Raw genomic sequence first — 24,661 nt, forward strand, 5'->3', positions numbered from 1 at the left:
ATTATCTGTTTCTGCTTGCAGGGAGGCATGATCACACTGTAATTACTGGAAACGTGGTAGCCAATAACCCCAATCCAGCCAAAGAAACCCCACCCCAAATGCCACAAAATACCCTTCCACATGCAATACCAGATGGGGGCTTTGATTTACTATGCTACACAGCCCTGATGCACAAAAGCAGAGGCGGCAAGGAAGGGAAGCTCTCCCTTGCTGAAGGATCATCCCTTCTTTCGTGCAGATGGTTCCTCAGCTGAATGGAGCCGATCCCAGAGCTTTACCTGATTGTCCCGGCAGATAAATGGCCGTAGGAGCCACTCGCTGCTGAACTGCTCCTGGAGTTGTTGATATATGCCACAAGAGAGTTTGGGGAGGTCCTGATCATTGTCTGGAGATCAATGCTGGCATCAGAGAGTGGGGAGATAGACAGGGCTCGTTTCCGGCTTAATCTTGGAGTCACCCGCGGGCTCGAAAACCGGGACACTGCAGGAAAGAGAAGCTTTGTCAGACAAGACCAAAGGGCTGCTCCCTTCCTGCAGGCGGGCTGGAAGTGCTGAGAACTGCTGCACTCATGATTGCTGTGGGATGTTCAGGACCCAGGAGCAGCTCAGAGACCAAGTGCCCTTTGATGGGAGGTCTCCTCTCTTCTGGGCGCTGAATCACAGGGGTCGGGCAGCGCCATGAACGCCCGCTTGCTTTGCTGTCCTCAGGGGACACAGAATCTTGTCCATCACCCCCTTTCATGGGCACTAAATTAACTTAAAAGGGAGAAGGCCTGCAAGGTTTCCATGAGCGCAGCCATGCCTGTTGACGCGGTGTCAGGAGCAGCAGGCCAGGGGAGCTGCACATCCAAGCCGGGCGACCATTGCAAATGGTGAGTGTGTGCCTGTGCGGGGGAACGGAAACCAAACGAGCATGAGCACAGTGCTGACCATCCAATTAATGAAGGAGGCGAGGCTCCAGAAACCCTGAAAGTAAATTAAGAGTTTTAAGAAAACCAATTTGGCAGCTCAGGCACAAAGTTCAAGCTCTCCCCCTCTGAGGGGACCTGCCAGTGCCTGGACCCTATTAGCAATTGTCAATCATTCAGGCATGAAGTAATTTCCAACCCTGCCAGGCCCATTTATGGATCTGCAACACATGATGGGTTACTACTGTAAAAGTTTGGCATCCCTCAGTGTTTCAGCACCGCTAACTGGAACGACTTACTTCACCCAAAGGAAACTCTGCCCAGGCCTGACCCACCTGCACATCTCTAAGGTGGCGTGGAAGGGAGTTGCAGATGGGCCATATCACAATCTTCCTCTGTACCAGGGTACCAGATCCAAACCCTGCCTGGAATGACTCATCCCTCCAAAGCAAGCAGTGTTTGGATTGTGTATTTAAAAAAAATTAAAACCTGAGGGTAAAATATAGCACTTGGCAATGGGTCCTGGCTGGCAATCCCTACCATCCACCCAGGGGCGCAGGAGGGCTCAGCTGTTCCAGCTCCTTCAATTGATGAGCACAGCAATGTATCACCACTTGACTTTTCCAGTGGTGGTCTCCCCAGAAAGCATGCTATGAGTTTATCCTATTAAATGCTGTGAATAAAACACTGAACTGCCCAGACAGGCAGTATGAGCCATTTTCCTCTAGCTGGTTGAAGGCACTGATTTTGGCTGCATATCACCAAATACAAGCTAGGCACTTTGTAAGAGCACGAACTTTCCATCCTGATGACAGCGCTGGTATGTGAGAGAGTGACTGGGATGTAGAAGGAGGTAAGATGTGTCCTGCTGGTGTGATCAAACAATTCCTTGATTTGTGTTGGCTCACAGGAGTCTGTGTCAGCATTTCATTGAGACCAGTGGCTGGGTCGCAGTGTCCCAGCTTGCACGTGACCCACCCGTGTACCAAAGTGGCTCTGCCATTACCATGCCTGGGTGCTGTGTAATCAATGGGGTTTAGTATCAGCATCCTCTTAGTCCCCATCATGACCCTCACAAGATAAATGACTTGCCCAACATCTCACTGGAAATCCAAGGCTAAGATGGTACTTGAACCAAGCACTCTTGTGACTTTTGTTCTACACTTAAGCAGCTTCAAGAGTTGTTAGATGCAATGCATTTACTTGGAATTTCTCTTAAAAATCAGATTGTTGCATATATATTCAACACATTGTTACAGTATTTTGTACAACTACATTGTGCAGCCTCACGGGGCAGAGAGGTGCTAGAAAACACGACTCAAAGATCAGGCAGCAAACAGAAAGGGCAGCAGTCTATAAAAAACACCCTGTGAGTGTTAAAGCTGTTCCATGATTTGGAGGGACTAGGCTCAAACTTCCCAAATGCTTGCAGCTGGAAGACTCTAGCTCTATGTGACACTTCCCTTGAAGCTAGAAAAGATGCAGCCACTTTGTAGAGCCACTGTGGACAAAACCAAATTGTGAAAATGAACTTGCTTCAGCAAAGGCTGGCCCAAAAGGCTGAAATGGAGACTTCCCAAACTTCATATCTGGTTCCTGAAATCTGAGCCCTGCCAGAGCCCTGGAACAAACAACATGAAGGCTGCTTGGGCCTGGATCATAATGGTCCTCTGGCCATAAGGAATCTTGATTCAATACATGCACCACAACCTGGAAAGACCTGGGTGCTCCTCCCAGTCCTCTTCAGCCACACTTCCTTGAGCAAGTTGCTGCCTCTTTCTGTGTCCCTATTTCCCAGTGTCATCCATTTAGATGAGCTCCTTTAGACAGGGCTTGTATTTTATTCTGTACATACTGCACCAAGTGTGATGGGGCCCCATCTCAGATGAGTTGTCAGGATTTCTGTCCTACAAATAATATGCGTATTTCCAGATACAGATATTGCTTCCTGCATTTGCATTCCCACAGTCTCCTCCTTCTCTAACAGAAGGAAGCAGGCCAGATTTGACAGTCATATTTATCTCTGTTACTCCCACATCTCAAGGGAGATCTGTTTATTAATGTGCCACTTCCCTTGATAAATTACTAAATAGAAAGAAAAGCCTTGTACTCATTTCTCGCTCCTCCTTCACATGATTTATGCTCACAGTGCTGGATCAGCCATTGGTCCCCATTAATTTGCAGAGGGAAGAAGACCTGATGTCCAACAGAAATCTGGGTTTTAGCAGTGCAGACAATGTGGGCACTCCTCCCTGCTGCACACAGGTTTGTCATTTTTTGCCCATGTAAAACTCTGTGGAAAGATGTCAGATTATCAAGCTCTCCTGGGAATTCTCCAGCCCGAAACCATTAATATGCATTGTGTTAGTGCCCACTCTAATTTAGATCCTGCAAGTACTGTGGGCTGTCTGAAATGTTTGATAGCAGATCCAACAGGTTGGGCTCATGCTTTACACAAAAGCCTCTTAGGTCTTGCAGGCTTCCACAGAAAGCTGTGACCTAAAATCGTGCTATGGATGAACAATTCCTCTCTTCTTAATGACAGCCTGCCCAAGGGCCTGGGAAGAGAATCACCTGGGAAATGAAAAAGGAGTTTAGGCACATGAAGAAATGCTCACTAGTGCATTTAGGAAGAGAGAATATTTTCAAAATTATTATTTCAAAGCAGATTAACAACACTGGGATTGTTCTAAATAATAAAAGTTTGCCTGATCTGAATCTTCTGATCTGAGGACATGGAGCATGAATGTTAAATGGTACCAGGCAGCAGCAGTGGTCAGCATTTGTGTGGCTGTACATAGCAAGGTGTCCAACACAGGCTGACTGACAGCCACTGGGGCACATAAATGAAGTCCTCTGCTGCCTGAGGTCCAGTGTTGCTCCAAAAGAAAAATCACACACAACTGTTCAGCAGGGACTGTGCCCAGAGAAGTAACTAAAGGCGGGATCCATTTTTCGGACACACAGATGGAAAACTTTGGGAACATTTATCACTAACACTCCTCTCTCCTCTCCCCTTTAAAAATGCTGACTTCTCCAAATGAACAGGATTAGTTTAAAGAATTTTTGATGTTTGGAAAATATGTCGGGGGAAGTTCCCAGGCAGCTCAGAGCTGGGAGGAAAGTCTAGATTTCTTTGCTAGAAGAAAGAGTATCCTTGGCACTTTCCTGTGGTGCCTATGAATTATCACATCCACAAGTTGCTCAGAAACTGGGATACTCCTCCCAAATTTAGATTAATCCACAACAGGCCAGTGATGACCAAATGGTCAGCTCTTACATGTGGCAGCTTGTGGACCAACTCTGGTGCCTGATGCCAGTGCCCAAGGCCAGGATCAGATCCCGACTTGTTTGGGAGGTGGGAGCAGAGGTTCCTGCTCTGACCACTTCTGTGGCTGTGGGCTATCAGAGGGATTCTACAAGAGATGTTTTCTTCTGGAGTGAGAATTCAGACCTTATGTCACACTAGGAATAGTGGCAGCAAAGCTCTCCTGAAAGGAAATGCCAGGCACTCAGTGGGAGCTCCCTGGAGGCTCCTTCAGGGTAAGGAAATTTCAGGCAACCCTTTACAGACAAACATGTTGCTGTGATCACGACAGCACAGGATCAACAGGGGCATGTGCTCCCTAACATGCGAGCCTGTAAGGCACATGGGCTGCAGATGGCTCACACCCTTCCTGCCCCCCCTCCCGCCTCACTGAAACCTGGCCAGAGCCACTGCTTCCCCTCCATCCCCTGGCCAAGCCCCAGGATAAATACTGTGTTATCAAAATGGTCCCTCTCCCTCACCATTCACCAAGAAAACTCCATCCAAAGTGTACACAAATATCCCCCCCACTCCCATCATCAAATTAAAACCAAGGGCCCCATAAAAACACAGGATGATCCCATAACTGATAAGCGGCAATAAACTACAAACACTCTTTGTGTAACCAGTTCCTTATTCCCCTCTCTCCTTCTGCAGAGGCAACACACCTCTTTTTTAGACTGCAGCAGATGCTGGACATTTGTTCTGGCACCAGACACTGCCCTGGGACCCTTCTTTCTTCTCTCCATAGGCTGATCAACTTTGCAGTTCAAGGAATACTAATGCTTCCCTCAAATCCTAGCTGAAAGACAAGGCTGCATTCTTCTACTCCCAACCCACAAGGTAACTGTTTAGTCGACCCAACTTGCATATGTAAATTGAATTCTTTAGAAACCAGAGTGCAGCAGGATTCCAGACACAGCACTTATGGGGTGCTCTGGGACTTCTGCTCTCTTCTGCACATATTTTTCTGGGGAGGAAAACAGCACTGCTGGCTAGAAATGGGTGGGAAATTGTTTCCCATTCTCTGAACCTTTTCTGTGATTTCAGCAAGTTTCCATTCTATGCTGGGACAAAGAAAACAGCAAAAAAAAAAAAAAAAAAAAAAAAAAGAAGCCTTGTCGAATTTTTAAGGAAGCGACTACAGGGCGCGCCGTCTACCCAGTGTAGCCAACAGCTGGCTTGGTTGGGAAGTCATCTGTGATCCAGCACATCCAGCCTACAAACCCAGGGCTGCTGTCCCTCCAGCCCCAGGGGAAGCACTTCCTTCCTAGGTCCCCATGAGGCTCGGCTCTCTGCTTTTGTCCTGATGGAGCAGTTGCTCCTCAGTTGCTCTCTCCTGCTGGACAGAGTCCCGAGCTCACCTCTCCCGGCCACGTGCCTGCGGACTGCAGTCACCACCCAGCTGCACTGCCAGCCCTGCTCCTTACCCTGCCGGCTATTAAATCATTTCCTTCAAGGAGAAAGGCTCCAGCAACACTGGCTGAAAGAGGCTGGTGAAGCTGAATCACTGTTTGATTTGGGGAAATAAAGTCCTGCTTTGTGATTTGCCCACATCCCAGGCAACTGTGCCAGCTGCTGGCCATGCTGCACTGAACAAAGCCTTTTCCCTGTTAAACTGCTGATTGTGAATCAAGACATTTGTGACACCATTTGTGGCACCAGGCAGCAAAAAACAGGGTAGAGATCACCCCACTAGCTCCAGAACTGGGCAAAATGCAATGACAGCACTGCAGGGTCATCCCTGCTATTGGTGACTGTTGCACAAACACATCTATACAGCCTTCCTGACATGAGGGACTACCTTGGACCTAACTTGTGCTCAAGATGTTTTTTTCCCATTCCCTTATTCAGCCTGAACAACCCAATCAGTCTCTCAAAGCTGTGCAAAGTGGTGGACTTAAAGATGATCTCTAATTTCCACCCTGGCCTTATTCCAAAGATCTGGATCTTGCTCCTAAAGCTGCCACTACTCAGCTCACCGGTCTCCTTTTGCAGCAGCATCAAGTCAGTGTGGGTGGACTCCTCTTGAGAGAAAATGGCTCCTCCTGAAGGGCTGAGGGTAATCACAGAAAGCCCTGTGCCTACGGGAAAAAGCAGCTGGAAGTACTAAACATGAAAGTGGTAGCCATGTCCAGGGTCGTTGTGTTCCCCACCAGTCTTTCCTGCCTCAGGGATGCTCTTACACAATCACTTCATCACCTGGAATAATCTACCATGTAGCACTACTTCTAAAAAAAGAAATGCAAAAGATTGTTTTGGTCTGGTGAATAGAACCTGTAGATAGTCCCAAACGTACCCCATCAGCAATGTTGTGATATTGGAAAGTGATTAACTTTTGATTTGAAAGTATAGGCTTTCCAGAAAATAGGATTAAGCCTAGACTCAAACTCCACTCTTGGATTTTGAGTCCCTGTTTGGATGAGGAAATAGAACAGGCGAACCAACTGAATGGTTGTTTAGTCTCCACTGGGACTGGCCTGAACACCATCGCAATCTGGTACATAAAACTTAAATCTGGTCTTTAACTTCTTTAGCTTTAACTTCTTCTAGCTGTACACTGAAAACCCAGCAGAGATGCAGCTCTGGGCAGCCCAGCTCAGTCACCATGTGAACACTCAGCAGACCTGGCACAGGGTTGGCACCAATGAGCTCCAGGTGACATTCACACCCTATTACCTTTCCTGACCTCAGACACGTGATGGCGTGAAAAACACTGACAAAAACCATGAAGGCGCTGAGAAATTCTCTGAGAAAGGCAATTACAGGAACCAGAAAGGCACAGGTATGTGTCTGTGGAGGAACCGCCATAGCCAGTGTCCACAGCTCCCATGGACCAACCTGCAGATGTTTGGAAGTGATGTGACACTGAAAAGGCCAGATTTAATATATGCTTATCTCCTGCTTTTCCTTTTGCAGGTGCCAGTGTTATCACAGATGAATGATGGTGCTGCATGTGGTTTAACAAGAGCTACCTGCATTTTCAGCAAACTAATTCTTGTAAAGTTTCTATGTTCCCAGACTGGGAAGAAAAGGGCTCTCTGAATGACAGATGCAGCGAGGTCGTGACTCACTGGGGGTTTATGCATGCTACTGATATTCTTGTCTCAGAAAAACACCATAAGAGGATGCTTTATTAAATTATCTGTTCAACTATTTACTTTTAGGCCCAGCTGATTCAAATTTTTGCAATAACTTTCTAAAAAGAGAAGGAGACACTGTCTCCTTGTCGAGCATTGCAGAGCCATCCATTTTACTCTCTGCTTTAATAATGTACAATTTTCTCTTTTCTCTGGATGAGGGATAAACCCAGGCACATGGACTGGTACTGGACTGGTGCTCTTTTACACATTCTTAAAAAGTAGTGTCTCGTGCCACATTCTCATAGTGTTTGTTAAAGTTTCCATCTCACGCAGAACACGTGAAGGCCCAGAAAAGGTTTTCCAGTTAATCACCAACAAAGCTTTTTCGAAAGATCGTAATAAATTCTTGGTGAGCCCTGGCTCCGCAGTGAATCATGGTTATGAGCTTGGCTGCAGGAAACTGAGACCTTTGATACATGATTCACTCTAGAGCTGCTTTCAGGAGAAGGCAAACAATATGAGAGTCTTCTGCCAAGGGGAGTATCTCAGTACCTCAGATAAAGATTGATCTTCAGCAAACCAGAGGATGAGCATCTTGGTGTGCTGGGAGCCAGACTATACCACCATGAAAACAGTTGTGTTTGCTTCCCTCACTGGTTGTTTATCTGGCACTTCAGTGAGGCACTGCTGGTCAGAGATGGACTAATAAGGAGGCAAGGAGGAAGGAGTCTTGTTCATGAGCCCGAGGAGAACTTGGCAGGGCTCGTTTGCACCCATCTGCTATAACCACAGTCATTAACCCTTGGGAGAGAATACAGACCAGTCTTACTGACCAGATGCTGTGCAGCAGAGAAGCCTGAGATATATTGATATATTTCGGGTGTTAGAGGGCAGGATGGTACCAAGCAGCTTGTGCTCTCTCTGACTGGGATCCAGCTTCCAAATTAATCTAGGAACTGGCAGCACAAAATGACTGTTCAGGTAAAACTTCCACAGCAGCCACAGATGAGAAACTGTTTTTTCCATTAGAAGTATCTGTAAACTCCCATCACTGAACAGCCCGAACAGCTTTTATCATTCTAAACCAGTCACTTTATGAAGCAGCAAGACCACAAAGTCTTTCATCTTAAAAGCTCAACAACAGAAACTTTGAAGCAGTAATGAAATGGTGCAGATCTCCCCTCCAAAAATTGTAATGGTCCACAGGCAAATCCAAAGAATCCCAGGAAACAGATGCCGAATCTGAAAGTTGAGCTGAGATTTCTCCTTCTTGCAGCAGAAGTAATCCTCAAACTGCCCTCTGTAATACCTGTACAACCCCAGTTCTTGCAAGATGTGGTATGAAGTGAAAGGAAAGGCATTTCTAACAGCTCTAAAAACCATTTGGACCTCATATATGCTTCCAGACAGACTCTTCCCAGAACAGCAGTCAGGCCACAGGGGTGACTCAGCACTGCAGTGCCTAACATGACTCTATTTCTTCTTCATGTAGCCAGGAGAGAGAGTTTTCTGAGTTTATAACACACAATGCTATCACAAATACCACATTCCTGCTTTTTTACATTTCCTTGCTCAAAGCACTATTATATTCTTTCCACTCTATCTCCCCATTCAGGTATTTTCTCTCCTTGTGGACCTGAGAGGTCCTAACCAAGATGAGATGTCCACTGTGCCCAGCACAGCTTTGCATGCACGTGGCCCAACTTCACCCCAGACACCAAGCAGGCAAAACACAGGGTGGCATGGGGAACTAGAGATGTAGTTTGTCCCCAGGCACGCTCTGGTCACCCATGGTCAATGCAGCAGGACAGCAGCAATGGCCAGCTTGCTGGACCAGCCCATCTCCTACCCATGCTGCAGCCATGCCACCCTCCCTAAGAGACCAGAATGTACCTATTTTAGGTTATGTATATTTTATATATACTTATGGAAGGAGGTGACCTTTTGAGCCAAAAATTATAGTGCAGTGCCCAAAGGTTCCAGCAGGGCACAGTGACCATATTCAACAGCCTCCACCTGGAGGGCAGTCCCATCCCATCCCAAAATTTCAGCCATGCCAGGAAGAACCCAAGCTGCTACTCACCATCAACAGGGCTGAGGTAATCGTGGAGATGGGCTGTGCTGGCTGCTCCCCCGCCCTGCATGAGGAGGTCCCCATAGGGGTTTGGGTGGCCGGCCATCAACGTCATTTGGTGGTAGTAGTCAGCAGGGTTGGCTCCCGGTGGTGGCGGGGGCAGCCCGAAGAGGCCTCGTTCCTTCAGGTGCTCATGAGCCACTGTTGGAGCCACAGGCGAGGAGAGAAACATGGGGAGAAGGTTCCCACTGCAGTGTTAGACCTTGGAGCTGATGCTGGCGGCCCCGGCTCCCCCCGCGCCCCCCGCCAGCCCCAGCCGCACGGCTCCGCGTAGGGCGCGCGTGACGTGCGCCTGGGCGTGCTTCTGTGGACAAAGGAGACCAGGCTGGGGCCTCTGCATTCCTCCATTTCCGCAAATTTATAAACAATCTCTCGTTCCCCCTTCTAATAATCCTCCCGTTCGGACGCAGCCAGCACCCCTGGGAGGGGGGGAGAGGGCCCAGGCTGCCGACAGCAGTAACCCTGTCAGCATTAACATCCCTGCCTATTAGGAAGGAAAGACAAATGCAGCCCAGTTCCCGATAGCAGCGTGAGGAAATTAAAGCCAAGGTCTAATGCATAGAACTAGGTTTAGTGTCTGGCAGCATAAAACCATTTTGGCTGCCAAAGCCAATTACACTCACTTTCTCCCAGCTGTAATTTTTCAAACCTGCCTCCCCACCCGCTTGCCCCATTAACTTATTTACCACCACCTTAAACAAGGAGGAAAAAAAAAGGAGGAAAAGAAAAGCAACCCAAAATGCAATGCCTTTCTTCCACAGCAAACAATGAAACTTGTTTTGGAAGGAGAGGACAGGGCAGAACACACACACACAACCCATCAGACTCTCTCTGGCGGGTGCCTGAGAGTTCAAATGACGTTTTAAGGGGAGGGAAGAAGAAGACATATGCATGTCCCGATCACTATAGTGATGTTGTTTTAGCCATACAAGATAGTTATATGCTGCCAGATACTAATCCAGGGGCCTTGTTACTCTCTGGTGCACTTTGCTTTGCAGTGTTGAAGGGCCGCTGGCCCCTGCAGCAGCTTGGGAGCCGAGGGATGTTGGGATTTGCTGGGCATGCAGAGACCAGGTCCCCAGCTATTCCCTGGGCACTGAGCCAGCCACCTGCAATGGTGTAATGAAGCTCTTCTGACAAAGTAAGGCATGACTTACACCTAGCCAAGTGAAAGCAATGATGTGCATTTTCCCCTTTCCCTGTTGGATGTCTTTGTCCCCAGCTCTCCAACATGGGGTCTGATAGGGCTCAGAGAGCATGATCACTGCTGCCTGCGCCCAGCACCAACTCCCCACACATCCTTGCCTTCCCTGAAGGTTGCTGCAGAGCAGCTCAGGAGTGAGGAGGAAGAAAGTATGGCCCCTCGCCTTCACTCAGCAGCCACGCTGACCCCAGACACAAAGCCAACAGGGGATAACCCAGCTGGCGTTTTCTCCTCTGTAACATCAGTCTCAGCCAGGCCAGGCAGCCAGAACAACTGTGACCCTCTCTGGGGAAAGCTAGGTCTCAGTAGAGGCATAAGAACAGGGAAGCTCCTAAGAGAGAAAGAGAGCGCTGCAGAAAGGAACGTACTTTAAGCAAAATATTTATAATATGATCCAGCAGTAATAGCTATTCTCACGCTCTGCTTTCTCAGTGCGATGATGCAAAACAAATGTGTAGTTAAAGGGGAAAAAAAAAAACCAACAAAAAGAAAAAGAGACAGCTCTCCCACTTCAGAGAGCAGCTGCCGAGCCTTTGCAGCTGTAAATCCCCGGGTTTTAGGGAATTTCAGTCCTGGTGAGCTACAAAATCGCTGCAGTACCAGTAGCACGGTGTCTTACCGTCAGCAGGACTGAGGCCCCTGGCAGCAGAGATGACGGAGAGCGTGGGGCTGCTGTGCACAGAGCGGAGGTAGTGCTCCATGTGGGGTGCCACGTAGGGGTGAGGGGGGCTGAAGGGCGACTCGCCAGGCCCGGCAGGGTGCGGAGACAGGCGGATGAGGGAGATGTCGGAGATGACAGGGCTGCCGCTCAGAGGAGGAGGCCTGGGAAGGAAAACAGAGACATGCTGTCACTCACAGCCACCCAGAACAGGCACAACTGCTTGCCACCCCTCTCTGTCCTGCCCCACTGCTTTTGCCCACAAGAGAGGAGCTCAAGCACATAGCGGGACAATCCTCTCTTCCTAGCATATGCAGAGTCTGAAGTTCCCAAGTTTCCTGTGGACATGCACCAATATTGCATTAAACACGTATTTGTGCAAAGTGGCTCACCCCAACTGGGCTGCTGTGGAAAGGGGCATGAGCTGCTTTAGGCAGTGTCTGCACATAGAGGAGGCATGGAACACGCGCTGTGCTAGAGATCCCACCCCATCTCCTCGCACAGGGAGGCTGGCCACACAACGATATTTGAGGAAAACCTGGGGTTTGCAAGCTCCTCGCTGCCCCTGGATATCCAGATGTTTAGTGCTGCCATGTGCAGAAAGCCCTAGACAGGGCAGTCTGTGCAAAGATGGAAATGTTGCAAGGATAATTTCTGTGATGTTGAGCTGTGCTTTGCCCAGCCCAGCATGCGTGGCTTGGCCCGTGCTGGCGCAGCAGCCCCACCTCCTGCGTCCATCATGGCCAGCACAAACCTCCTTGACAGGTTGGTGGTACGGTTCAGAGGGCAAAAGTTCATGAGAGGTTTTACTGCATGCTTTCTGGGGGCCAACCTCTCTTAAATCCCTCAGATCTTCCCCAGGCCAAGTGCTACCTGAGAATAAAGTCAGTAAATACTGAGGGACTCAGCAGGTAACAAAAAAATGTCACATGCACGTTTTAGTGCTTAAGCAGTTTTTTGAAGGGTGAACAAGGATGGAAGAGAAAGTCTGCAGACTTCTCCCAGACATGTGCTCTACGGTACCCTCCAGCCTCTTAGACAAACCACAGAGGGTGCAAAGGAGAAAAAGTTACTCACCCTGACCTGAGAAGCAGAAAATCTGAGCTAGACACCAAAGGAGGCAGAGCTGTCATTAGGCAAAATAGAAGAGAAAAATCTGCTTTGCATTAGCTCTCTCTGTACTCACAGACTGCTGGAAGCAGAGCTGGTGTTGACACACAGGTCACAGCAGGGACAGCATTTGTCCCTGACTGGGTGCTCTGGCAAAGCTGAGGGAGATGGATGTGCACCCCATGGGGCTGCACCCTGAGCACAGAAGACAACAGGGATTTGGAGGTCAGGATCTGGGACGTGGGCTGATCTAAGGGAAGGAATTACAAAGGCCCAACACTAAGACTATCCAAATATGCCATTAGTGAGTGCATGTAAGATCTGTCTCTCCATGCACAGACAACCACAAACATGATGGTCTGAGCAGTTTCAACATGCCACCAGCAACTCAGGATCTCAGTCCCACCCTGCCTTATCAACAGTTCAGGTGCATTTTAATTTATTTGTAATACTTGCATATCAACAAAACCACACAGAAATGTAATATAAGTCTGCAGACTTATTCAGCAATTTAACAAGCATGTTTGTCTTTGTTTGATCTTCTGTGTGTTTCTCTGTCTTTCTGATAAATTAGTAAACCTTGTGGCTTTTTGAACACTTTCTGCTGATGGGTAGTAAATTAAATGCCTTCTGAAATATTTATAGTTCAAAGTACTTTCCTGTAGCAATGCACTCTGTGGCTCGGTGGTGTGAAATACCAGGCAGTGAAAACCTGTCACACATAAAGGCTTTGTGGAGATGCACAGCCACCAAAACAGGTGGCTCATCAGACCCAGGCCAGGGTTTTGCCAGAGAAACACCCACCAGCATCGACCCTGTTTTCTTTCATGACACTGAAAGACAAACTGATGATGGCATGGCTATTTCAGACCTCATAACCTCCCCACCTGTGTTGCCATGGCCTTCCACTACCAAAATTATGGGGTGACCAAAGTCACTCCCTGGTGCCTCTCGCCATGACGTCAGCCGTGGCGGCGGCGAGCTCAGGAAGCTGCAGCCGAGGCCGCTGGGGCTGGTTTCTGTCGAGGCTGCTAATAAAGGCATCCGAGCACGGAGCCGACCAATTTATTTCTACCGGGGAGGAGGGAGAAGTGAATCAAAGTCTCTGTTCCAGATTTAGTTTCAATTCATTTCTAATAATCTCCACCGCCTCATCTGGAAAAAATGAAACAGGATTAAAAAAAATGATGTCATTAAGAAAACATCTGACTAATTTTTCTTCTGACGAAGACTTAATATAAGTGAGGGGCGATGTAAATTAAAAGCAGCCCCAATCTTCCCTGGGCCACAGAGCCAGCCTTAATACATAAGCCATGAAAGAGGTTTTCTTACATATACAATAAGTTCCCTCTTTCATCAGTACTCACAGCTTCTCCCAAAAGGGTTGTGAACTTCTTTGATGCAGTCCTGGAACTATGTATTACCAGGTTTACGAGCCTTTGGAGCCTCTGCTGATCAAACTGTGAGGCCGACATCTAAAATGCGTATAACAATATGAAGGGTTTGCTGTTCATTTTCTCTGTGCTAAATTAGGCAGAAATGCTGGAGTCTCTCAGAATAGGAAAACTCCACCCTGAACAAAGAGGTAACACTGGGAAAAAGATCAAGAATTTCCCCCCAAATGCATGCAGCTGGAAACGCAGCTGGTGTTTGAACATGAGGTTGGCCCTGTGCACAAAGACTGGGCTACAGAGTAGGCAGCTCCTTATGGCTTTGCTTAAAGCCTGTCCTTGCTCACTGGTCCATCTGTGGACTAGGAGAGCCATACCGCTATCAAGGTCTGGCTCCTGTGAGCCCTCCCAGGCAGAGACCATCACATCCTGCTCTTTAGAGGCAGTGGATGAGAGATGAAGCAGTGAAGCAAGGCAGCTGTGTCCCCATGTCCAGCTCACATCCAGGGCATGCAGTGCTCTCCATGCCCATGCCCCAGACCCTGCAGTGGGACAGCCTTCAGCTTGGTGTGGTGCAATGCAGTGAAACCATGGTGCCAGAGCTGCGTTCTTCAGCCCGTCCATAGAGCTCTCTGTCCAGACCTGTGCTAGCCATGTCACTCCCCACTTCTTTCCTGGATCCCATAGATAGCATGAGGAAAACACCCCACCACCTGAGGGAGAGCTCCTGGCTTTGCTGAACACAATGCTGTAAAAATGTTGCTGTCTGTAGTGGGATGAGGGATTTCACCTGTCCACATATATATCTGGAGAAAGTGGGATTCTGGTTTTCAAATAGGCTAAGGGAATTGGGTGTCCAAACACCATTAAATTTAATGTGAGCCAGGGGCCTGTTTTCCCTGTGGCTCCAGCAAGAAGCCCAGGCTCTATAATTAATGCTCAGAATTTGTAGAGCAATTTGCATCTCTGACGAAGCACGTGAGCCTGGATTCATTTCCTCCCCCACCCAGGAGAGGCTTTTCCTTTGCTGCTCTTTAACAGAGGGATGCCACCTAAGAGCTGCAGGGCCTCATGGTGGTGCTGGGGGCATACAAGCTACTAAAGGCTTTACAGAGCAGGTCTTTACCAGTGCAGTGGATGACCCCTCTGGGAGAGCTGAAATCCTGGCGCAATTTACCTGGTTTCAGCCGCCTGTAGAGCAGAACCATGGGGCAGTGGTTAACACTTGACAGCAAAGGAACACAATCAGCAAAATGAGAGAAACCAGCATCTGAGACATGACACACACTGCCTGTGGGACACTGGGAGACTTCTGGTGGTTTCCCAGGAGCTGGTCACTCTGGAACAGTCCTTCACTGGGGAAAAGAGATCTGCTTAATTTTCTCGCCTCTTGGGTTTTGCTGAAAGGAGTGACAGCTCATCTGGAGCTCTGCAGTCTCATCCCAAAGTCTGGGGGAAGGAGCTGGCAGTTTCCTTTGAAAACCGAGGGGAAAAAACCTCAGCCCATGGTTTTTAGCGAGGCAGAGCACCATTCTCCTGTGTGTGCCTTGGAGCCTGGCAGGTGCTTGTCTTCAATGCCACTGCTGGATGCAGTGCTGAGAAAGAAGCCTTGTGGTCCCATGGCAGAGGAGCAGCATCCTCTCTGAGGAATTGGGCTGGGCTCCTGGGAAGGGAAAACCTCAGGAACTGGCAAAACCAGTGTTGGCTGCTATGAAAAGGGCCTTGGGGTGATTTTTTTCCCGCTCTCCCTCAGTGGATATGCATCAGCAATCCCCAAATCTTGCGTGACGAAGATGAGGCAACATCTTGCCACTGCTGTGAGCCTGCAGCCTCTGCAAGGGGCACTCAGCAATGAATGTAACAGTTACAGAAGTTGCAAATTTCTGAAATAATCTCCATCGGTTAAATAAACCCCAGAAAAATGTGGACAATTACCAAGCACTAATGTTCCATGACTACTCTAAATTAATACTTATGTGACAAATAAATTCATTCTGCAGAAAACAAAGGGCTGAATACTTTTCCATATGCTTAATGGAATATGGACACTTGAAGGCAATTGTTTTGCTCTACAATAAAGAAACACATAGCTGCTAAACAGACATAGAAGCAAGGAACAGAACTGCTTATGGGGATCATGGGGAGGGGTATCATACTCTGGTAAAGTTTTGCTATTTAAAAATAAACTTGTAAAGCAAACAATCATTTTTAAACCCCACTCTTAAACCCCAAAACTTCCTTTTGTTTTGTTGTACAGAAAACTTCCTAGCTGTTTTTCCAAGTCCTGTGTACCCAGAACACCACCTTTGTCTGAAGGAGATGGAGTAAAGCCATACAGATGACTGAAAAATGGACTACTGTCATGGCAGACACTGTATGGATGGGATGCCAAAGCTGTATTCAACAGGAAACCTAAAATGCCCCAGGATTCATGCTAAATGATTCAGTCTAAACAGCTCTCACCAGCCCCTCAGCTTCACCTCTGTTTATTTCTGATTTAAAGTCCCTTACAACAGGAAGGGCGAGAGGTCGCAACAGTTGTGCGGTACCCTGAGGATCAAACCCCGCGAGGTCCCTCAGAACAAGGTAACTTCCAGGGGTCAAACCTGGGCCACGACTATCAAATTCACATGGCATTTGATCATTCACAAAGATTTCCCTCCCTGCTGCTGTTTCAGCTCGGAGAGCAGAGGATGTGCTGCAGGAGCGGCACAGAGCTGCCTCGCAGCCGCCTCTCCCCACAGCCGCTCCTGGGAGCGCTGGTAATGAGGCGATGGGGAATCACTCGCTCTTCCCAGCTCTCCCGGCACTGCAACAAGTTGGTAATTACCCAGTAAAGTGACCTGATGATCGAATATAAGACTATCAACTTGGAGAGCCAGCCTCTGTGTCCCTCTACAAAGACATCGAGACAGGGACTCCAGAGACATCACTGCTGTCTTCCAGCCCCCACTCCATCGGGACAGCACAAGTAATATTTTTTTTCCCCTGAATCTTCTCAGCTCTAAAATAAGGTTAATAATTTTTTTTCATACTAACAAAGAGGAATATATAGAAAATCAGAGCTACCATGACTAATTCAGCAGTTAATGCTCTCACTTATAAGATGTTATAGAGATTGTGAATCTGAACAAAAATTGTTACACCTTTTCTGCAGAAATTTAATGGGCGTGTTTCATGCAGTTTGTATTTTCTCTTTTCCCCTCAAACATGTCTTTGAGCAAAAAAAGGAAGCATAAAAGTAATAATAATAAAGGGTTTATAACAATAAAATATCGATTTTAAAAGATATTTTTATCAACATGGGTAAGTTCCCCATTAGATGGGTTTTTGCATAGAATTGGTAAATTCAGCATTGCAACAAGATTGTACAGCAAAACCAGATGCTTTTATAAAAGATGGGCTTAAAGTGCACAGCAAGGTTTGGAGTTCTAATAGCAGGAAACAGTAATTTCTCTCACAGTAAAAATTAAAGAGGGGAATCCTATGGCCAGTGCTGCAGATGTCAGATCAGATAACTGTGGTAATTCCATTGGGCCTTAACAGATAAAAAACTCTGAATATGAAATCCCTTATTTGTGAATTTGTGGTTTGGGCAGTGCTATGGGAAGGATTTAGGTAGACACCATGAAAATCCCACTCCACATCCACTGGCAATGGTAGTTCTCATGCCTTAAGTCTGATCTTGTACTACTGAAATCAAAGAAATCCAATAGGAGGAATAACAAGAACAGGTCTCCAACACAACTCCTATGTTTTTCATCTACACAGCGTCACAATCTAAGGCAGGTAAAATTTCTTTGCATGATTTTTTCCCCCGCCCCTTAGAGTTAATGCTACTTCTAGCATGTGAGTAATTTAAAATACTTGCTCCAGATAAGAAAAATAATTTTTTGTTACAAAAGTAGAAAAAAACAGTGGTAAACATCTTTCATTTTTCCTTTTGAAAGATGATTCCATATTCAAACATACCTGACTCCAATCCTATATCTAAAATATCTAAATCCAAGAACAAATCAAACAACCTATTTGATTTCACCTGATATATATTATTTTTTAATAATGAAATCAAAAGTGTTTTGGCTTAGAGCTTGAAATCTTTCTTCATCTAAGGTCCAAGATAAGTTAACAATGATTTTAAGCTCACAGGTTGTTGGCAGCCTCAGTGGGGAGAGGGGCAACTTTTGAAGAGAGCAAAGCTGGAAGCCTGAGCACAGGGATTGGTTCTCAGATTAAAAACTCTCCTGACCACATATGGTTTCTCATTGTATTTGTGCTGCATTTACCACAACAAGGGTTGAGTATTGGCTGACATTTGTAGTCAAAACAGCAACACAACAACAATAACAGTATTTGCTTTTAAAATGGAAGAAAACCACAAATTTTTATAAATAAGGTTGCCCTCCATTATACAACACACAAAGAAGTAAGACATCAAAGGTAGAAATTAGGGTTGATACGGGACCTTCAAACCCATATCAAATTAGTGTCTTATGGAGAGATCTTTGATTTAAGCTTAATAGTGGTGATTTTTTGTCGGATTGTTTTATACTTAATCAGCCACACAACCCACTGTGCAGACATATGTTCCAAAAGCACATCAAAGCAAGTAAACATTCTGTTTCAGATCCTAATATCCTTTTTTTAATCTAATTATCTTACTTACATGATCTTTTAATTTAAGTTCTGAAAGCCCACCTTTTCACACAAGCTTTCCTTTAGGAATGGAGGTAGAAGGATGACCAGCTCAGTTCTTGTGAGATACTTACCAAAAAAACTGCACAAGGTATAAATCAAAGCACAGCAGATGAGGCTCTAAGATAGTTTCTTGAGAGATTAATGATGAAAGCCTTCAGAGAAGAAGCGTATTTTAAGAAGGGAAACTTCAAGGAAGGTAGCTGAGGGGGAGAGAAGGAAGAAAGTGAGAGAAAAGGCATGAAGGAAAGCATGGATAGAAGTGTAGGAGCCAGTGAAAAGGAGCAGTGCAAACCTGGAGGCATGTGAGCTTCAGGCTGAAACCACCATGCATGAGAACTTGATTCCAGTAGCCACAAATTTTGGCAGTTGTGCTGTCAAAACCCTGCAGGGTCAGGGTGGGGAGGGGATGAAGCCAGGGCAGTGGCATGGCTGATTGAAGGAGCAAGCCAGGTGGGAATCACTGGGGAGAAAGATGGAGAGAGGTGTAGATGCAGACCAGATCCTGATGGCAGAGCTGAGGGAGATCTGAGAGGAGTCAACACTGGTGGGATGTGGGAAATGGGTGCTAGAGAGATGTGTCAGATGTGACACAGCCATTTCTCTGCATCTCATTGTTTTCCCTTGGGACACATGTTGAGGACATTAGCACTTTCAAGTGAATACTTTGCTTGTAGCTGTGAAGAAATTGGGCTTGGGAAAACAAATGGAAGTGCATGTTTGTGGGGAAGAAACCGGAGTTTTTGAATCCCTGCCCAGTGTCTTCTTCCTATGCTACTTTTGGGTGGAGGCTCCTCTCCCTTAAAAGGTTATAACATTCAAGTGCTATGGAAGGGTTTAGCATTTAAAAGACAATTCCCATACTACTTTGGAAAAGTCTGTTTCCATGTTATGCCAGCACTAACCCATTGAGGAGAGAGAAAGACAGTGGCAGCAACACCACAGCAACAGGGCTCATGGAAGAGTCAGGCAAACCACAAAAAATGCTTATTCATTCATTACACTTTAAATCTGCCTTGGCTCCATACCTGTCATATCCCAGAAAAGCAAAAAAAGACCATTCCTCTTCATCATGACTGTAATACAATCAACTGGCTGCAGCATTACTCTAACCAACGTTAACTAACAGAGTCTGTGTCTGACATCTATAATTTCATGTTAACAAATTAGGTAAGACTCCTGCATTTCCTGGTACCTTGAATGCCCAAGAAGCTCATAACTTTTCTTTATATGCAAAATGTCAGGGAAAGGGCAAACAATGTTATGCCAGAAGACCATAGCCAAATCACTTGGTTGGAATGTGCTGTAAATCACGGGGTGAATGGAAAATGAATCTGTGTTCCAGGACAACGACTTCCAGCATTAATGTTTCTGCTAATATGCTCCTTTTCTGTTGGGAATGTCCTCTTCCCATAATCCAAGGTCCTATAACTTAAAACCTATAGCTAAACAAGACACCAAGGAAGGAAAACCTGCATCCAATTAATCACAAAACTCTGAAATGTCCTGCTTCTCTTTTCTAAAGTACAGGGGAAAATCACTGGTGTTCAAACCTTAGAAAAATGACACACTTGCCCTAAGCAGCAGTAAGCTGCTGTAACTAACTGGAAGTAACCAAACCCCATAGTTTACAAAGGGGAATATAACAAAATGGGAACAGGTACAGCACAGATCTCTAAAGAGCCTTTCTAGACACAGCAGACAGAGGAGCTCCGTCAGTACATAAAGGTGATTGTGATAGCTGTGCAGAAATACATCTCAAACACACACAGACACATGGAAGGCATTCTGCTGGTGTGCTGTGTGTCTACCTGCCTCTGGTGCACCACAGCACAAAGGAGTAAGGGACATGTCTTCCCATAATAACAAAGCTTTAGGCTGGGGCTCCCTGGGTTTTCTGCAGGAATTAATTTTACTGGCATTTGACACATTTTAAACAGCAACAGTACTCACAGTAACCTCCAAAGGGAAATATTCCTGAACAATATATAATAAATACATTGATTTCTAATAATAACCATCTGCCCTAAATCTTTTTGCTGACAGGTTTAGTTGGACCAAAGGCCCTTTTCACATCTACTTCATGACAGTTCCCATCACTACATAAAGACTTTGAAGTGCCCTAACGTGCAGTAAAATGCGAGATAACCTACCAAACTGTCAATATTTCTTCACTTCTAAAAGGAAATGCTAATGACACTCAAAGAGCTCAAGATGTAATGTAAGATCTGATCCAGCAGACTGGCTGATCTAACCAGCCTTTGCTTTGTAACGAGGATGCTGAAAAGCAAGCAATTATATGGTGAAGAGCAGAACTAGGTAAAAGTTTTTCACTGATATGACTGTAGGGAATAAACCCTTTTTATTCCAAATAAGCTTTTCTCTTGAAGTATCTGGAGTTTTCTGTACAAAATAAGAAAATTAACAATAAATCAGCACTTCAACACTATTTTCTTCTTTTTAACCTATCACTTTTTCTCTATTTGCTTTTTTAACATTAGAGAGAAAATGAACATGAATGAGAAATAAATGGTTGTTTAAAATCTGGACAGCATTCCACTAGGGTTTAATTTTTCATAGGGAAAAGCTGAGCACAAAAAATTCAGAGAAAGCAGAGTCTCTCTCCAATTGCCTGCAACGAACAACTGGCATTTCTCTACCAGCACTAGCCTGCAATGTAAGACTGAGAAAGGCTCTATGGCAGGAGAAAGTAGAAGCAATAAACAGAAACCCAGTCCTATGGTAAAACCCCAGCCCTGCTCACTGCACTGTACAACTTGAACATACTTCAAAGGAGCCAGGATGCTTCCCCTGCCCCCCAAATCACCATCTGATGGTAAGAAAAGATGAGGTGTTTCATATCTCCTCTGCCACGTAACCACCCAAAAAACCACCTTTGCAAAACTCCTTTGCTCCCAGATCCACTGGTGTCATTGACTACAGCTGCTCTCCTATTCTTTCAGTTTTTCAACAGTGTAGGAAAATATAACACATTTATCAGGGAAGGAATAGGGATCTGATGTTCCCCAGCTGTTTACTGCTGAAAGTTTACACTAGTGCTTTTCAACCTGTGGTTTGCAAAACCCTTGGGAAACACTAAAAACTCCTTTAGGGGCTGTGAAAGACAGTGAAAAACCTCTGCAAATCTCTTGTTATTCAGGCCAGATTCATGATACTATGTTTAACAACTCTGCTAGAAATTTTTTAGGGAGGCCACAGACTGTAATAGCTTGAAAACCCCTCACTGACCATATGCTTCCCAAAATCAGTAAAAATTACACACAAAACATTCTTAGAGTAATCCCTGATGACCGCCCCAATCCATCCTACACCCACCCACCAACATCAGCTGGTGCAGGAGCAGGCACATGTGATTTAGGGAACGTTGCTATGCTGGCACAGAGAACCCCATCTCCTGTGTACCTACAGCAATACCTCCTTCCCAACACCATGCAAAGGGAGACCTGTGGGCCTCATCTTTCATTCTCTTATCTCATGCAGCTATTCCTTATGCAGACACATTTCTGTATACAAATCCCATTATACTTGACCCTCAGTTCACCCTGTTTCCATTACAACGCTGTAGACTCAACCAGACTTGCTCCAGTGCCAACTCTGTGCTGTCATTCCTTGCGCAGAGTGGTAATAAAGAAATCACTGTTTTAAGCTGACAAAGAACAGATTTCTTACTAAGTAAACACTGATGTTTTGGTAGGGAAATTAAGTTATAAAATTGTGTCTACAAAGGGAGACCATACAGATGGAGTTTGTTAAGAGACAGCAATACAGTCAACAGTGGTTAATTCAATTGCCTGCTACTTATCAGATTTTTTTTAAAAAAAGGCTTATCCAGCTTTTGTAAATGCAAATGCAGAAGACCATTTCAAAGAGCCGTTGTCATTGTAGCTGGAGAGTGATGTACACACGCACATGGTCCTTCCAGGCCAAAGAACCCAGCCCTGCATATCTGCCGTGGCTGTGTTGGTGCCCAGCGGGTCTGGCGCTCACCAGCCTGGCAGGAGAGGAGGCCTGGGCACAGACAGCTCATCACCATGCCACCACCCACCAGTGGCTTCTGTCCTTAGGGCTAGGCCATGGCCTCACTTCTCCTGGCCACTGCTCTCACCTGCCTCTCACATCAATATCAGACACCCCAGACCTTCCTTCAACTCAGGTTAAAACTGGGTGCTAAGCTCAGCTGGGTAAAAGCATCAAGTTCAGTACCTCCAGTCCTCAGCTGACCCTTAAGTTATGCCAGGCTGACCTCAAATGTCACATCTAATTTCCAAAAGCACCAGGCTGACGCCAAGTTGCTGAAACTGTTTCTCTCCTAAATGCTCCAATGGCAGAGGCACAGCCACTCTTTATGCTCCCCCTTCCAGGGAACTGCAGCTGGGTTTGGGGTGCTGCCTGAAAAACATGGGGTTTTTTGCAGCATCAGTGCTGGCAAAGGCCCCCAGACATCCTCCTCACACTAACAGTTCTGACCTCCTGTACTGCTGATCCAGGAGCAGAAGCAGGACGATCTTCATCACCCCACAACCTCAAAACCCACCCCTCCTGCATCTCACCACAAACCAGTGTATGTGGCATTAAAGTGGTGAGAGGGACGAGACGCCCAGCCCAGTTTGTGCACACTCAAACTACGCAGAGCTGGGAAGAGATGGCTGCACGGGCAACTGCAGGTGCTCAACTCACAGCTTACAGCCACTGCTTTCCACAACAGCAGCCCAACTCTGTCTGAGATGGTCATCTAGGTAGTTTGAACACAACCTCAATGCAATGGGAACAATTTACAATGACCAGAGAGTTGTGGAGGGGTTCTCTGGAAAATTTTATCAAGGAAGATAGAGAACATGATTTATTTTTTGCATAGGATAAAGTTCACTATGGGATGCAGCGTGTAGCATGACGTAAAGTCTCAGGCAAGCCAAAAGGTGTTAACATTGTGTGCCCTTTAAATGAGGCAATTAGTCAGTAAAACAAGATGTGCTTAGGTTGGAACTATGTAAATAGCCTCATTTTATTAATATAAGGCAAAATCTAAAAAATATATATTGCTGGGCAATTAAGTCACCAAGTATTGGTTCTATTTAAAATTCAAGAGGAGGGATATTAAACATACTCAAATTTTAATGAAAACATTTGCATCAGCTTTAATAATTCAGCACAAAATGTTATTTAAACATTTCTCTCTGGTTTTGGAAAAGGCAAACACAAGGCCATTGTATACTGTGGTCTGGAAATGAGAAATCAGAACTGCTCAGGTGCAGTGGATTTCTTTACTCACTTTAGACAACTCAGTGGCAAACAAACCAAGCCTGGCAATCAAAGCTATGCTGTAATCCCAGTTGTGAGGTTTTCCATATAGTAGAAGCTTTTGGAAGTCACATCAGTCATCTTTTTGCACCATCAAGTATCACTTCCAGCCCAAGTTGATTTCAGTGGGGTATAAGCTCTTACATACCTTCATTGTAGGAAAATGCTGTAGACAGGATTTTGATAAAAAATTCTCCTATATTGCAGTTTAGTTTTAAAATAGAACTTAAGATCCTGCACTTTGCATGTTTTGGGTTTTTTTTTATTTAGTTGTATCAGCTGCTTGATTTGTTTAAATAAGCAAAGGATGTAACAGGTGAACATAATGTTGATTTAAAAAATATTTTATGGTTTAAATAATCTAAAGTATTAGTAGTAACCAAAGAAATTCAACTATCTGGATCTGAACTGCCAATACTCACAATTCTATTTGTGCATGTCACATTACAGTCCAGGAAAGCTGCTCACAATCTAATGGCAATGTAACTGCTCTTACCCAGCATGCAGCACATGTTTGGTACCCATGAAAACTGTAAGGATTAATACAACCATTCATGCCTACTATAAAAGACTTTCTAGCCAATGAAAAAAAAGGTACAAGAATGCACAGGCCATGTTCTAAGGTCAGTCATAGAATATCTGAGGTACAGAGCAAGTGCAGGAAGTTATACGGACCTATTGGTAGGAGATAAACTTTTAATTACAAAAATCCCACATGAAAGTTTTCATTCTCCTGTTCATGAAGGAGGACAAAAGTTTGACAAGTCAAAAATTATTAACAAATGCAGCTTGTGGTATTGTACACTTGGATTTTTACAGGCATATTTGTCAAGCTCTTGTAACACCTCCCAAG

The 24,661-nt window shown here is 45.7% G+C and overlaps 1 protein-coding gene across 1 annotated transcript in view; it reads right to left on the reverse strand.

Moving 5' to 3' along the window:
- The window catches only part of GLI2 (GLI family zinc finger 2), a 187,813-nt gene that overhangs the window by 28,075 nt on the left and 135,077 nt on the right, over positions 1-24,661 (reverse strand). The window contains exons 4-6 of the mRNA XM_041473464.1: positions 11,255-11,457; positions 9,381-9,572; positions 279-480 (exon numbers count right to left, since the gene is read on the reverse strand). Coding sequence (XP_041329398.1) covers positions 279-480; positions 9,381-9,572; positions 11,255-11,457 — 597 coding nt within the window. The remainder of the gene's footprint in view (positions 1-278; positions 481-9,380; positions 9,573-11,254; positions 11,458-24,661) is intronic.

The sequence above is a fragment of the Pyrgilauda ruficollis genome, unplaced genomic scaffold (assembly GCF_017590135.1).
Source record: "Pyrgilauda ruficollis isolate IOZ18807 unplaced genomic scaffold, ASM1759013v1 scaffold3, whole genome shotgun sequence".
Taxonomy (NCBI): domain Eukaryota; kingdom Metazoa; phylum Chordata; class Aves; order Passeriformes; family Passeridae; genus Pyrgilauda; species Pyrgilauda ruficollis.